Below are 16,063 nucleotides of genomic sequence, written 5' to 3'. Positions count from 1 at the left end.
AGGTGTGAAAAGAGAGTGCGTGCAGATGTACGTGTGTGTGAAAGGGTTGTGTTTGTGCACGTGATAGACACAAAAAGAGAATGCATGTGAAAGAGACGCACACAGATATGTGTCTATGTGAGTGTCGCACAAACACATCCACACAAGTACACATGCATACGCATACGCGTGCATACAATTACACACGCACACTCACTCACACACACATACACCTCTACACATGCATAAAGGCATACATACATGCTCACGTGCATATGCACATACACATACAAGCAAAAACTTCATGCCGCAGCAAGCGCAGGTCACAGGTCACCTACTTGTTGATGTGAAGTACAAGCAACATACGCTGGAACAAAATTGGCACGACTTGAACGGATTCCAAGGTGCTGAGGTGCCCAAATCTAGTAAATATTCTTGAAATTAAAGCCTCATGAACGAGCAACTAAGATTTCACTTCTGTTGACTAGAGACCTTAAAAGTTCCATGGTCACATGGCCATACCCTCTACGCATCTACCTCTCCACATCTGGCAAGAGGTTGACAATTTCAATAATCATCTCTAGGTGGTATAAACTACAAGTTTGGAACTTACCCCATAATGCAGCCATGGAACCACCCCTCTTTGAAAAAAGGAAACACCCCCTTTGAAAAGGCAAGCCAAAAGGAACACTTTTCAGCCTCCGCCAGTGAGTGCTAAGACATTGGATGTTTAAGCTTTATATATTAAGTTCTAGAGTAACATTAATGTGATCCTACATGGACATTAATATGTATTCGTGACTTCAAAGGTTGCAATGGGCTTCACAGCCCACTATAACCTTCAAAAGAAACCCCTTGAAAATTGGGTTTCAGAAGGTGGCTACCCCAAGTAAAGTTTGTTCAAGCAATGGGTTTCCTGCTTGAAGGCCAAGGTACTGTTTAGCCCTTCAATTTTGAAGTGAGGGAAGGTTGCAAAATTCAGCCCTGTATGGCAGAGCGTTCTTAAGACTTGAAAGCTTTGATATCATAGCCTAATTTAGACATCAACGTTAATGGGTGTGGATAATGGAGGGCCCAAAAGCTCAGCCAAATTGGGTAGGGCAAGGCACATTGGCACAGTATATCTTCAAGGCAGTCTAGAACTACTACAAGCATACAACCTGGGCCAACTTATACACCCAAATAAATATCACCCTTACGTTCACCAAGTTTATACTTGGTACAAAGACTTCTGGAACTACATAGTTTACATATAGCTCCATGTATTGAGAAGAACTCAAACCAGCAATTGTACTTCCCATTATACATTATGTGAGTTGAGAGAGAGAGAGAGAGAGAGAGAGAGAGAGAGAGAGAGGAAACCACTTGACTAGTGGCTCTATAATGCATGCTAATAATCCCAAAAAAAAGGAGCTCATCTCAAGATCACTATTAGAAAAACTCTATGTGACTAAGAGAACCTTCCCACCTCTCCCTTCTCTTTCCGACTCCGCAATAGCCTCTTTGAACTTAGAAAGAGGGAATTTCTTCCCAATACATGGTCTCATTACTTTTAGCTCCAGAAGCCGCATAACTTTGGCAGCGACTTGGTCAATCTTATCCCTAGTTGGTACATAGTCACCCAGATAAAACCAATCAAGCTTCACTCCCCTCCGTAAGTCGTAAATGCTGTAAGTGACATCATTACTTGATAGAGCTCCGTACACAATCAACATCCCTCCATCACGCACACAAGCTGCTACCACCTGTACGCACAGGAAAAAAAGTATTATACCATTTGATTACAGCTTTGTATTTTATGGTTACGTGCAAGAGAACCAACTTCTTTCATTTATAAAAATGACACAAGGCATACACTTGGTATTCTTTTTTGTTTTTAAGAGACGGAGAAAGTGAGAAATGAAATGCAATGAAATGTTATATTAACGTCTTCAAAAGGCCAAAGTGACCTATGAGACCAAAGTTACAACCATGTGACATCTGATACACTGTCTGGAAAGGAAAAGAAAGAACTGAAGGTAAGTATCTAGCCCTACAATACATCAGTAGGGAGCATCCGGAAGCAGCAACTAGGGAGAGTGGGAAGCTAATGCTACTAGTGAAAATGGGGTACATGAGTACATGGATACATGAATATGGGGGACTACAAAAGTGATAGTGAGTACAACAGTATATGGCTGGAGTGGTGATCATCCTAGGAGCTCTAGCATGGGTCTCTGCCGGATGGCCTGGATATCTGCCATAGTGAGATGCCTCATCGGACAAGCCCGATGCCTCGCAATGATGCTCTGAATCCTCCGGTGTAGGCACCGTCTCCGATGTGAGGATCCGCGCGCCCTCCGGCGTCTGGAATGTAACAGGGAGACCAAAAGAGTACAGTGCATAGTTGCATGGAACAGGGAACGGGGATGGGAATGTAATACAGAATGGGAATGGGACAGGCCAGGAAACAGGAATGGGTATGGAACAGAAATGAAACGGCTTGGTGCAAACGTATATATACATTCCTGAGAAAATAAGAACAGAGAACGGAAAAAAAAGGAGGACAAGAAATGGGAAACTTCATTTCTGGGTTGCAAAGGGCCGGAATGACCAGTTTCTTGCAACTATGGTACAATGTTTAGACAATCTGTCATAGAAGCCTAAAGCATCCCATAGTGCTATTGAAACAAATAAAGGATAAATTAAATGAAAAAAAGCCTTGAAGCCCTCTAGTGGGTTCCTGTTGAACCTTCCTAAATGGTGTTTCCTCTGTTGGCATCTCAAGGGTTCCCCAAAGGAAATCTGCAAAGCCCCCAAGCTAGTAGACCCTATGATTAAGAATTAACAACACACAAAGACTTGGGCATCTAGCTCACCGCCCAACCACAAAGCCATTCAGGCTCACCCCCAAGCACAGGGGGGATAGTAGCATCACAGACATAGCTCCACGTGCAAAGTCCTCAGCGTACCATACCACCAGAACACACCGGTCGGATGTAAGCACGGAGTAGTCTCAAGGACTCGAGTCTAGGTCTGAGGAGCTCTCCCTCAAACTCACTCATCAAGTCACTTATATAGGCCTCCTATAAACCATAGTGACAGGGGGACAGAGGGACGCCCACGTGGGACATGGGAACGCCGTCCCGAGCAGAGAGACTTGCACACCGGGCTGGGGACGGCTAGGGGGACGGGACGGAGGGGACGTGACCAGGGGACGGGCGTTCCCCCCTGTGGGAACGGGGGGACGTTGTCTGCAGGGGACGGGGACGGCTGCAACAGCTAAATCTTCAGGCATTTTTTTTCAAATAAACGGCTACTAGCCGTTAACACTGGCCATTTGAGAGAGAGAGAAAGAAAGAAAGAAAGAAAGATTTTATTAACGTCTTCCAAAAGACCGAACTCGGCCTATGAGACAAATCGGAGTACCTGTATGGGGTATCCTCTGTCATCCCAACAAAATGAAAAAGTACTGAATAAAAAAGCTGAATCTGGGTGTGCAGGGGATGGAGCTCTATTACTAGGAGAATGCAAAGCTATATGCATGGAGTATACAATCATGATATGCAACCTAGCTAGCTCCATCCTGTACCATACTGGGGGTATAAAATGGTATACATCAGTGAAGGGGGTGTCCACAGCTCCCTGAAGAACATGCCTGGGTGTGCTCTGAAGCGAGCCAGTCGCTCCGCACCCTCTCTGTGAAACTGAGCTCTGATCTCTGTCATCTCTCTCTGGTATAGGCGTGGTGTCCGAAAGCCAGGTGTCCTCTGTCTCCTGCGGGCTCTAAGTGTCTCTGCTCTCTGGAGAGTAATTCCCTGCCGTGTAGGGGCTGGGAGGGGTATGGATCTCTGAAAAAATGTAGTAATCTGTGTCTGTCGCCCCCCCTCTGGAGCTGTCTGAGCCTGTAATAATGTCTCTCTGTGGCGCTGTATGTCTAGAATGTATCTCCCCAGTATGCGCTGGTCTGCTGTCTCAAAGATCTGGCGTAGGGAATGTGGCTCTCTGAATAAAATGGGATATCTCTCTCTGATGGCTGTATATGCTCTGCATCTGCATACATAATGCTCCTCACTCTCCACCTCCTCTCTGCACAATCTGCATACCCTCTCCTCTCGGGGGATCCGTGCTGCTCTGCCAGTCTCAATCTCCAATCGGTGTGATGAAACTCTGAGCTGACCAATAGCCACTCGGGAGCCGTGTGGTAAAAAGCCCTCCATGTATCTAGGCCTCTCTATAAATCCATCATCAGTGATACTCATGAAGTGATCTCTGTAGTATAGCATCTTCGGTGGAAGAGGCTGTGTAGGCGATATCCATGTCTCTCGTGTATAGAGCTGCCATAGATCCTGTCTCAATACTCTGTTCCTCTCACTATGAGAGAGACGGATATGTGGTGCATCCCTGTCATACTGGAATGGTGGTAGATGATCCATGTCTAGGCCATGCTGTGAGAACCAATGTGTGACCTGTGCATACCATGATCCTCTGTCTCCTGCCTCAGCCAACTGTCTAGATGCCTGAAAAGCTCTGTATGATAATCTGTCCTGTGGCATCTCTCTGAATCTGTCTAGCAGGCATATAGTCTGAAATATGGCCTCTACCATCATAGGAGGCGTAGCAAACTCTGCTCGGATAATGTCATGAGGTACTGACGGTTTGCTGCGTATCATGCGTGCCATCATGAGGGCCTGTGGTCTCTCTATCTGTGTCCACCAATGGGTAGCAAGGCCTGGCGCCCATACTGCTGCTCCATACATCAATGCCGGTGTGACTAATGTGTCAAATAGCCACCCCTTCGTCCGGGGCTCCTGAAAATGCGCCTGGTGGCACTGTCTCTCTAGCATAGCCAATGCTGCATATCCCCGTGTCAATCTAGCTCTGGCTGCTGAACCCATGGTAAAGCGTGTGGCTGCTGCAGAGAAGGTAACCCCTAGGTACACGTATGATGTCACCACCTCCACCTGGCATCCGGCGAGAGTGAATGTCAGCTGACTCCTGCCCTGTCTCGATGTATGAATGACCATAACCTTGGTTTTCCCAAGGTTCACAGTAAGACCCCTCTGTGTGCAGAAATCATGGAGTGCATGTAGATGCTGCTGTAGACCACCTGGGGACTCAGACACTAATACAATATCATCAGCATAGAGCATAATATGTACTGAGGTACCTGCTAAATCAACTCCATCTCCGCCTCCCCGTGTAATGAAGTCAGCCACCTCATCAATGTATAACCCAAATAGCGTGGGGGAAAGTGGGCATCCTTGCTTCACACCAATGGTGCTAGCAATAGTCTCGGACATACCTCCTGGACATCTGACTCGCCCAAAAACCTGCTCATATAATGCATAGATGCCCCATGTCATATCTGCTGGTATGCCAAGAGACTGCAGGCGCTGAAAGAGCCTCTCTCGTGGTACTGTGTCAAATGCCTTGCGGAAATCCACAAAGCAGCAATAGAGCTTTCTCTTCCTCACTCTGGCCTGATCAATCATACATCTCAAAGTGAATACATGGTCAGTGGTAGAGAAAGCTCTCCTGAAGCCTGCCTGCCCTGATGAGCGTAAACCTGCTCGCTCAGCATATAAGCTAAGCTCCTGCTCCAGCACTGCACCATAGAGTTTGGCCAGCACGTGGCCAACCATAACCGTCCTGTAGTTGCTCGGATCGAGCATATCCCCTGTTTTGTGAATCGGCACAATGGTGTGCATCGTCCACTCCGCAGGCAAACCCTCTGCTAGTGCCCTGTTAAACAGGTGTGCAAGAAAAGGAGCTAAAGAATCTACTGCATATATGAGATGCTCACCCTGCAGGCCCATATGGTCGGCGGCCCGTCCATGCTGTAGGCGGCGGATAGCTTCCTGTACCATCGAGTGGGTAAAGAAGCTAGCTGTGGTAGGTCGAGGCTCCTGTGGCTGAGGTATAGGTGGCTGCTGTGGGGCATGGTATAGACCCTCTGCATATGTGTGCCATGTCTGTGGGTCTGCAATAGGTGTCGGGGTCCGGGGCTCTCTAAAGTGCCGCCATGAGACAGGGCTATCTCTACTCATGAAGAAATGAAAGATCTCTAGCTCCTGCATCTCTGCGAAGGCCCGCCTTTTGCGGCGAGTAAGTCTCCTCATCTCTCTCCTCGACTCCTGCTCTGTGATGGCTCCCAAAGCTCTCTGTATGCGGAGTCGTGAGTATAGGGCTCTGCACTCGTCATCATACCATCTGTTCTGGGGCATAGTCCCAGGTCTCGCAGGCTCTCCTGAGTGTACACGATGTGGGAAGCTCTGTAATGCAGCCGTGTGTAGGAGTGATGCGAGCTGGGCTGTAATGGTATCCATAGATGCCAGGGGATCCATGAGTAGGAGCCCATCCTCTACTCTGCCAGTGTATATGTCTGCCATGTCATGTGTGAAGTAGATGGTAGTGTGTGGCGTCGGTATGTGGGGGGCTGGTGATACTGGTGATCCGGCTAGTGAAAATGCCAAGTATGTATGATCTGCCCCAATAGGACGAGGTGGAATGGAGAATGAGGTGACAAGCTGTGATGCCTCCAAAGACCCCATAATGTAGTCTACCACCGTGCCTCCGGTCCGTGTATGACCCCCATGTGGGAAGCATGTCAACCCTCCTGATCCCGGCCACTGTAGCATCCCGTTATAAATAACGAGACGATGCCTGGCTCCCAACTCTAGTAAGTGGTCCCCATAATGTCCTCTGTCTGGTCCAGTGTCCTCTGATGCCCGACTAGCCCCTATCTCCTCTGGATCCACAGGGTGGAGGATCTCCATGTCTCCGTAATCCTATGGCAATGGTGACTTCGGCTGATAACTATACATAAGCATAAATGGACTAAAACAAATAGGCACATGCTTACTACTGTTATGAGAAAACTCAATCTGTGGAAGATACCTTTCCCACTCAAACTGCCTCTTGAAGATTGTAAGCCCAGCGGGGCGTGCCGTGACAGATTCTACCACGTGTCCAAGAGATAAAGATATAGGGAGAGAGTGGAGAGAGAGAAGGGAATAGGGATCTTGCATAGTACACCACACTAAGCGGGAAACAGGCCCCACCCCATTTCAAGAATTTATTCAGGAACAATCCATGGGCACATTGGCCAGGACCAATACAACAATGAATACAAAAGGAAACAAATATGCTAATGTAGTATATCCAAGTCGATGTCAATGTCGAGGCACGAGATCTCTGATGCTAAGGACACCACGGGGATGACCCACAAGAATCTCTCACCGGGCTAGTACCAGATCCAAAATCCAAATCGAAGTCTAGATCCAAATCCAAGTTCAGATCCAAGTCCAAGTCCAAGTCCAAATCCAAGAAAACTCGATACCCAATCCTCAAGAAGCTTCTTGAAAAAGCAAACGCCAAAGTCGCAGATATGAGGACCCAACTGCCAACCCCCCTACTATGGATCGGGAGGAAAACATTGGCAACGCTAGTGGCTATGGGCGACAGCGGTGGCAGTGGTGATCAGAAGCAGCAGTAGCGGGGCTGGGTGGCGGTGGGGCGGCAAAGAGGCGGCGAGCAGAGTTGGGCTGAGCTGGCGCAACCAACGCAGGTGGCAACTGAACAGTGGCACAGAAGGGCCGTCCGGCGGCAGCGCAAGGAGGTGAAGCCCGTGGTGAGGTAGAAGATGATCAAGATGATGATCTCCACAAACTTTATGCACTTGATATGCAAATAAGAGGACTCTAGCTTCTTTTATACTTGGGAAGGGCCTTGCTTTTTGCCAAAAGAAATACTTTATGCTTTGCTTTTCTCTTTTTGCTTTAATATTTTAATAATAATAAAATATTTCTCATCTTTTGCCAAAGTTCTTGAATTATTACTTTTCTAGCTTCAGGGTCTTGCTTTTTGGCCCTGGAGCTGCTTTTTGGAAAAGCGGATTTTAGCTTTTTGATCCAGCTCAGTCTCCTCTTTCCAATGGTGCCCTTGGCTTGCCGTCAACTAAGTTTGACTTTCTGCTTTTCCTTGCTTTTTGACCAAAATTGGTTCTTTTTCTTGTGCCAATTTCATGAATCCTGTCCCCATGCTTTCATCAAACTGTCCAAGTGTCCGAGCATGTGTTCCATTCCATCATGTGAAATAGAACTAGGAGCGCCAAACAGTTACATTCTCTCCCTCTTATATCGCATTTGTCCTCAACTACGGACTACAAGTGTTCCAAGCATATTCATATGTTCCATGTATTCCATGTGTTCCAAGTACATCAAGTACATCCATATGTTTCAAGTATTTCCGAATACTAGCCCTTTCGGGTGAGCTTGTGCATTTGGTCTTTCTCGTATCTGTGGTGTCATCTGCTCAGATGGCAACATCTCTATGCCTTATCTTTGACCAATGTCTTTGTTCTTGATGATACATCTTCATGGCCTATCACACGTGTTAGATAAAATAAATGCATGCTTACCTCCTGTAAAAACTAGACCGAAGCTAGTCAACAAACAAGTATGCATCATTCGTGTCTACTGGGCATTCCAAGTATTGGCCACGTAGTCTAGAGCCCAGTGGACTATCACATGCCATAAATCCAAGCATTGTCCACACATCAAAAACAACACAAAAAGTCAAAGAAATTCAAACATACATCAGTATGCAGTGTATAAGTAATGATCCTCCTGTTCATGGATTGTCCTGTTTGGTTTCATCAGAAACTGTGCTGAGCTATCTAGAGGGAAACCATCCAGACTATCGCTCAAAGCCATTTGGTCACTAGGACTGCCCAAGTATTCATTAATAGTCATCTGAGTCATCAGGTCGCATTGACCGCCCAACTATGAAATCCAATATAGTCATCTGGACCATCTGGTTGCAATGACTGCCCGATTGTGAAATCCAATACAGTCATCTGGGCCATCTAATCGCAATGACTGCCCGACTGGAAATCCAATACAATCATTTGGGCCATCTGCTCGCAATGACCGCCCGACTGTGAAATCCAATACAGTCATCTGGGCCATCTGATCGCAATGACTGCCCAACTGTGAAATCCAATACAGTCATCTAGGCCATCTGGTCGCAATGACCGCCCGACTGTGAAGTCCAAGATATCTGGCATCGTTGCCGTCCAATGGGTCATCTGGCATCGTTGCCTCCCATATACAAATCTTCCTCCTTGGGCCATCTGGCATCATTGCCACCCAAACTACAGCATGTCCAAGTAACCATTATATAAGCAAAATAATGATCAATTTCAGTCCAATATATATAAAATGAAAAGGACTAGAGGTACAATCCCTCCCTCTTGGATCTGTCTTCATCGCAAGACGTCTATATCTATACTTCAAATACATATGGACCAACCACTTCCTCATAAGCTCGTAGTATCTGGATAGTCCTTGAAGTACTTCTCTAGCATCCATTTCGCATCGAATAGCGAATAACTCTCGAATTCCACCCCACTTGGCATTACATACCACCTGTGTGGTTGTTCCCCCTCCTCCCCCTGTATGAGATAGCCTTATCCTCATAGAGCGGCCAGCCAGAGTAGAAGTGTCTCTTTCCCCTCTTGATTATTTGATCCCCACCCTGTACATGAGGCGAGTTTGTATTTAGCCCTTCGTGGTTGTATTTAGCCCTTTTGCGGCCGTTTTTCATTAACTAATAGAAGGATCTTTTCCCCAGGAAAAAAACTCTCAAATTCCAAGAGGAACTTTTTGACCACTGTCTTTCCTCTTTTTCTCATAGAATGAAACACAATCTATTCTGGCTCTTCCACCCCTGGTGGATCCTTCAAAACAGGCTCCTTTGGGGGTGACCTGTACATGGTTTCAATAAACTATCATGGAAGACATAATGTGTCCTCTAATGATCTGAAAGGTCTAATCGACGACATGCATGATCGATCTTCTTGGTATCCTGAAAAAGGTCCATATACCATCATTTCCATTTCTTGACTTTGGTAATCCAAAGGTAAATCCATAGCAATACTCTCCCATATAACATTCATTTGGTGCAATAATGTCGCTAGCTTTTGTCGATCAAAACTTGATCTTTTGACAAAACCAAACATTCTCAAACATACAACTCAATGTTCTTTCTCATACAAGGCCAATAAAAGTAGCTTTCCATGATATTCGGCTCAGGAGACCCAGGAGATGATGAGGAACGCAACGGTGTAGGAATTGGGCTGTGCTATGGTGGCGCTGTCGTGGCTGAGTTGGGCGGCAATGGGGTAACCATAAAGGTTTCGTCTAGCTCGGCATAGCACACACATGCTTGTGTATGGATGCTAGTGAGGCATAGCTGCTTGTGTTACACAGAGGATTGGGGAGTGTGGTTCTTGGCAACAAAAGATGTGGATTCAACTCCAACTTCGACAATTCACGTTTGTCAAAGTGTTTTCATTGCATGAATGTCAATAATGTCCATGAAGCTTGTATCTTGAGGAATCTTCGGTAGTACAATTATAAACATCCTGATGCAAACCGCAATGAGAAGATGGGGAGAGAAGAGCATGCCGTGACAGATTCTACCACGTGTCCAAGAGATAAAGATATAGAGAGAGAGGGGAGAGAGAGAAGGGAATAGGGATCTTGCACAGTACACCACACTGAGCGAGGAACATGCTCCGCTCCCTTTCGGGAATTTATTCAGGAACAATCAATGAGTATGCTATAGCTAGGATCAATACAACAATGAATACAAAAGAAAACAAATATGTCCATGTAGTATATCCAAGTCGATGTCTATGTCGAGGCCCGAGATCTTTGATGTCGAGCACACTACGGGGACGACCCACAAGAATCTCTCACCAGGCTAGTACCAGATTCAAAATCCAAGTCTAGATCCAAATCCAAGTATAAGATCCAAGTCCAAATCCAGATCCAACTCCAAGTCCAAATCCAAGAAAACTCAATACCCAATCTCATAGTTGTCAGGTACGATACCGTACGGAAAAATACGGTATGATATTAAAAAATTTCTTATCGTACGGTCTTTAAAGAAAATACTTACAAACTTTAGTATTTTCAATTTCAAAGAGAAGACAAGTTGTCACATGATGATGACTCAAACCAAAATTCCATTAAAACCAAGTTTAAAACATACATAGATGTTAGGCTAAAGCCTAATTCATACAATGCGAGGCGCTCTATGCGCATGTAGCCATAGTAGTAAGTACAAAAAGTGGTGCACAAAAAAGGGAGGCTAGAGGATTGGGGCTAGAATCTAGATGGAGAAGTGATCACTATCAAAATCAGAGCTCTCGCTAGGATCATCTCCACCAAAAGAGGGCCTATCGGAGCGCTTGCAAAAGTCACCCTCGCTAAGGATGCTACCCTCGTCATCAAACTCGGGCTCTCTAAGCTCCTGTGACAAGGCAATCGGAGCATCCTCATTTGCAAGAGCGGAGGAAGAACTACCAGAACCTCATCGTGTGTTTTAAAAAATTACTTACAAACTTAGGTATTTCAAATTTCAAGATAAGGAGTATTTTAAAAAGAAGGGAAGCATCATAGTACAAAGGAAAGCTCAAACAGCCATAGACAAGCAAAAACAAGACCATTACTCCCAAAAATAATAATTTTTTTTTGGGAAAAAAAATTTCTTGAAAATCCGTACGAGTCCGTACCGTACGGTATTCCGTACGATATGTTGTCGTACGTCGTACGGAGACAACTATACCCAGTCTGTAGGAAGATCCTCAAGAAGCTTCTCGAAAAAGCAAACACCAAGGTGGCAGATATGAGGGCTTGACTGCCAATCTCCCTGTTGTGGATCGGGAGGAAAATGCTGGCAACACTGGTGGCTATGGGTGACGGTAGCGTCGCTGCATAGGCAGCGGTGGCAATGATCAAAAGCGGTGGTAGTGGCACAAAGAGGTGGTGGCGGGGCGGAGAAGTTGGACGGAGAGGCGACAGCGGCGGCGGCCGACGGAGGTGGCGCAGCCAACGCAAGTGCACGGTGGCAACAACTAAACAGTGGCACAAAAGGGCTATCTTGCGGCGGTGCAAGGAGGTGAAGCTAGTGGCAAGGTAGAAGATGATCAAGATGATGATCTCCACAAACTTTATGTACTTGATACCCAAACAAGAGAGCTCTAGCTTCTTTTATGCTTGAGGAGGACCTTGCTTTTTGCCAAAAGCATTACTTTATGCTTTGCTTTGCTCTTTTTGCTTTAATATTTTAATAATAATAAAAATATTGCTCATCTTTTGCCAAAGTTCTTGAATTATTTCTTTTCTAGCTTCAAGGTCTTGCTTTTTGGCCTTGGAGCTGCTTTTTGGAAAAGCGGATATTAGCTTTTTGATCTAGCTCAGTCTCCTCTTTCCAATGGTGCCCTTGGCTTGCAATCAACTCAATTTGACTTTTTGCTTTTCCCTGCTTTTTGAACAAAACTGGTGCTTTTTCTTGTGCCAACTTCATGAACCTTGTTCCCATGCTTTCATCAACTTGTCCAAGTGTCTGGACATCATGTGAAATAGAACTAGAGGACCAAATAGTTACAAAGACATACGCCTTAGCATATCCTCCATAGTCTAGTTTGTCCTCTCCATCTGACCATCCCACTTAGGATCATCCGAAGATGACATGCTCAACCCGGCAATTCATAGAGTTTATACAATTGCTCCATGAAGAGCTGAGCCAACTCGTGACTCTTTCCGACGGCTTAGTAGGGATAAAATCATAAATGTAACCATCTTCACTAATCGGTCAACATTGACCCAGATTGAATCATAGCCCCTACTAGTCTGGCGTAATCTCGTCCATCGTGAACTTCGCCACTTGTTCTTTTGAATTTGCAAAGGATACAATAATCCCCATTAAGTTGGCATTGGCTATACCATGGTTGTTTCTCGTACCGGTACGAACCAATTCGTACCATACGGTATCGTATGATACGATAAGCCCCCCCCCCCCCCCCCCCCCCCCCCCCCCCGGCGCGCCCCCGCCCTGGTATAGGTAGGCTAGACAATCAAATCCTCAAGTTATGTACGAGGGAGAAGAGTTGGACAGGGCCATTTTGATCTGCAGAGGAGCCTCTAAACCTATCACCCTAGATGCACTACCCGTATCTGTGCAAGGATGGTCCCTTAGTCATAGACACTACACTGGGAGACCTTTGGCATTGCATTACCCAAGTAGGCTCTTTTTTGGAGACAATTGGGAGATCCAATCACGAGACATCTCCATGTTCTGGTTCCCGGGCACTGTGGACTCCCCCCTCCCCCCCCCCTTCCGCCGCCCCCCACCAAACCTTCCCTCACATTCAAGCTTGAAGCTCCATAGTTTGTAAGGGTTAAAAAAAACCGTATTTTATCGTACGGTATCCCACAATTTCATATCGTACCAAAAATTCCCGTACGGTATCGTATTTTCGTACCGTGATAACTATGGGCTATACTTTCGCCCATAATCCTCAATAAAGGATTTCATGCGTGGCCGACGGAAATACCGACCAACCAAGGCCAAGGTTCTATGTATGCCCAGGTGCTCCTCACTAGGTACGTCATGGCACTGATGCAATATTAAAGTGTGAACATCCGGAGCACTAGGTACACAAACCTTGCCATCCCTGAATAGTTATCCACCTCTAATGGAATACTTTTCCAATATCTTTCTCTCAGCAACACTCATCGGAGTGTCAAAAACACTCCAACCTCGTGGGCTACAACCGACTTGGACCAATTGCCAAATTCAACCAAAATGAGAATCATGTTGGCAACGCCCTTTGAGAGACATAGAAGTCGCTCGTTATCTCAATAAAAGAGATAACATTGACCTCGGGGATCCTGCTAAGGGCATTAGCAACCCGATTAGTTGCTCCCTTACGAACTCCTGCATGAGGTCAACCCATCTGGCTTTTCAGGTTGGGTTGATCACAAATATACTTCAATGAGTAGTGATTTGTCCAGACAACAAATCGAGACCCATACAAATAGTGTCTCCACATTTTCATTGTGTGGATAACAACCAAAAGTTCCTTTTCCTGGGTAGGATACCTCATCTATGCATTTGAAAGCTTCTTGCTTTCAAAGGCTATGGGTCTCCCATCCTGGAACAAGGCAACACCTATTGCATAATCACTGGCATCCATTTTGACCACAAAAGGTTTATTAGGATCCAAGATTTGCAACATAGGCACTGAGGTGACTAGCCCCTTCAGTGCTCTAAAACACTGATCCAACTTGTCGCTCCAAACCACCGGAGGACTTATTTTTCCCTTCTTGCTTCTCACCCCCTTTAAAAGTTGAGTCAAAGGGGTAGCAATTTTGGCATAAGCCTTGATGAGCTTCTTGAAAAAGCCAATGAAACCAAGAAATGATTTCACCCACCTAATTGTCTGTGGAATCGGCCATTCCAAGACCTTTCAAACCTTATCTAGATCAATCCTCACACCATCAATAGAGATGATGTGACCGAGATACAAGAGTTCCTGCTTAAAGAAATCACACTTTGACTCCTTCGCATATAACTTCTCTCGTATGAGTATCTCTAAGATGACTCGGATGTTGTATGTGCTCTTCCAATAATGACGTATTGTAAATTAGTATGTCATCCAAGAAGACAACAATCCACTTTCCCATATATGGACGAAATAAATCATACATCATCTGTTGAAAAGAAGCAGAAGCATTGGTCAACCCAAAGGGTAAGATCAAAAATTAATAGTGACCATAACACGTTCAAAACGCAGCCTTAGATGTATATGCCACAATGCAGGCGCATGTGTTGGAAATAGAATGAAACCAAAAAGAAGATCAACTTGCTGAGCAAGAATCTTATATGGCTGAAGTGACGTGAACCTGCACTGCTGCCCCCGCCTGCCCTCTGTTGCCTCCGCCTGTTTCTTTGCTGCTCCCGCCTGCCTCTGCTGCCTTCGCCTGCCCATATGCTGCCTTCGCACCTCCCTTCGCCTGCCCAACTTCTGCCCTTCGCTAGATTTTCAGTCCCTGCCTGCCCTTCAGCTACCCCCGCTAGCCCCTCTGCTGCCCACCGCCTGCCTTCGCCTGCCCCTTTTGCTGCCCCTGCCAGCCCCCCTTTTGCTGCCCCGCCTGCCCTTCAGCTGCCCCCGTCTGCCCCCGTCATCCCCTCTGCTGCCCCCCACCTGCCCCCGCCAGCCCCCCTTTTGCTGCCCTGCCCCCCCTTTGCTGCCCACCCCCTGCCTTCTTCAGTCCCCGCCTGCCCCTCTGCTGCCCCCGCCTGCCCCTTTGCCCTTGCTTCTCCAGCTGCTCCCCGCCTTTGCCCCCCTTCCTCTGCTCCCGTTTTCCCAATAGCTATTTTATCTGGATTCAAGTCGGCCGCCCACTTTTCTTGATTGGTCTTATGGCTTTTTCTGCCGCAGCCAATCTCTCATCACACCCATTGGCCAGGAGAATCATCAATTTTTCACAAGACGAGCTCACCTCTCTTCAGCACGACATTGACCTTGAGGTCCAGACTACCCTTGTTGCGAGAGTTTATGGTTCCCACCCTTCTCGTTCACAAGCCCGTGAATGGCTTCTAGTGGCTCTTCCTTCGGAGCTGATTGTGCACTTTCAGGATACTCGTTTACTTGGTCGAGGCTTCTTCCAGGTGGACTTTCATTCTTCAGAAAGTACTTCTCAGGCTTTGGCTAGCAGCCCCTTTTCTCTTGGTCCTAGGAAGATTTTCTTCTTTCAGTACCAAGTGGGCTTTGATCCAGTGGTGGAGGATCAGCGCCTTACCCCGGTCTCACTATGGTTCCCTACTCTTCCTCGGTCCTATTGGAAGCTTTTAGCTTCCATAGGGACATCCTTTGGCCAGGTTCTAGAGGTACCAATCCTCCCGAGCTCTCCCACCTCAGCTTCCGTGGCCGTGACTGCCACTCTCGATGGTGTACCCTGGGTCCTTGTGCTTGTTCCTGGTCCATCGATTACTGATGATCATGTTATGCTTCAGAGACCTGATGGATCTCATTTCCGCCAAAAGATGGAGATTGCAGGCAGACCTGACCAGTGTCGGATTTGTCGTCGACAGGGTCACATGCTAGAGATTGTCCTAGATCGAGGGGCCATGCTAGGAGGCGGCGTGGTCCTGCCCATCAGAGGTCTTCTAGACTCCAGCTGCTCCTTAGACACAGCAGACCACACAGCGTTGGGTTGTGGTTAGGGATGGCACGCACCCTCGGACC

The 16,063-nt window shown here is 46.6% G+C and overlaps 1 protein-coding gene across 1 annotated transcript in view; it reads right to left on the bottom strand.

Annotated features, from left to right (window-relative positions):
• Positions 1-984: 984 nt before the first annotated feature.
• LOC147616684 (uncharacterized) overlaps positions 985-16,063 on the bottom strand; it is a 166,703-nt gene continuing 151,624 nt past the window's right edge. The window contains exon 5 of the mRNA XM_086777765.1: positions 985-1,724. Coding sequence (XP_086633891.1) covers positions 1,422-1,724 — 303 coding nt within the window. The 3' untranslated portion in view covers positions 985-1,421. The remainder of the gene's footprint in view (positions 1,725-16,063) is intronic.

The sequence above is a fragment of the Cibotium barometz genome, chromosome 38 (genome assembly GCF_041138505.1).
Source record: "Cibotium barometz isolate CiBa-2024 chromosome 38, ASM4113850v1, whole genome shotgun sequence".
NCBI classification, from domain to species: domain Eukaryota; kingdom Viridiplantae; phylum Streptophyta; class Polypodiopsida; order Cyatheales; family Cibotiaceae; genus Cibotium; species Cibotium barometz.
The sequence above is the reverse complement of the archived record's forward strand: the minus strand, read 5'-3'. Positions and strand labels throughout refer to the sequence as shown.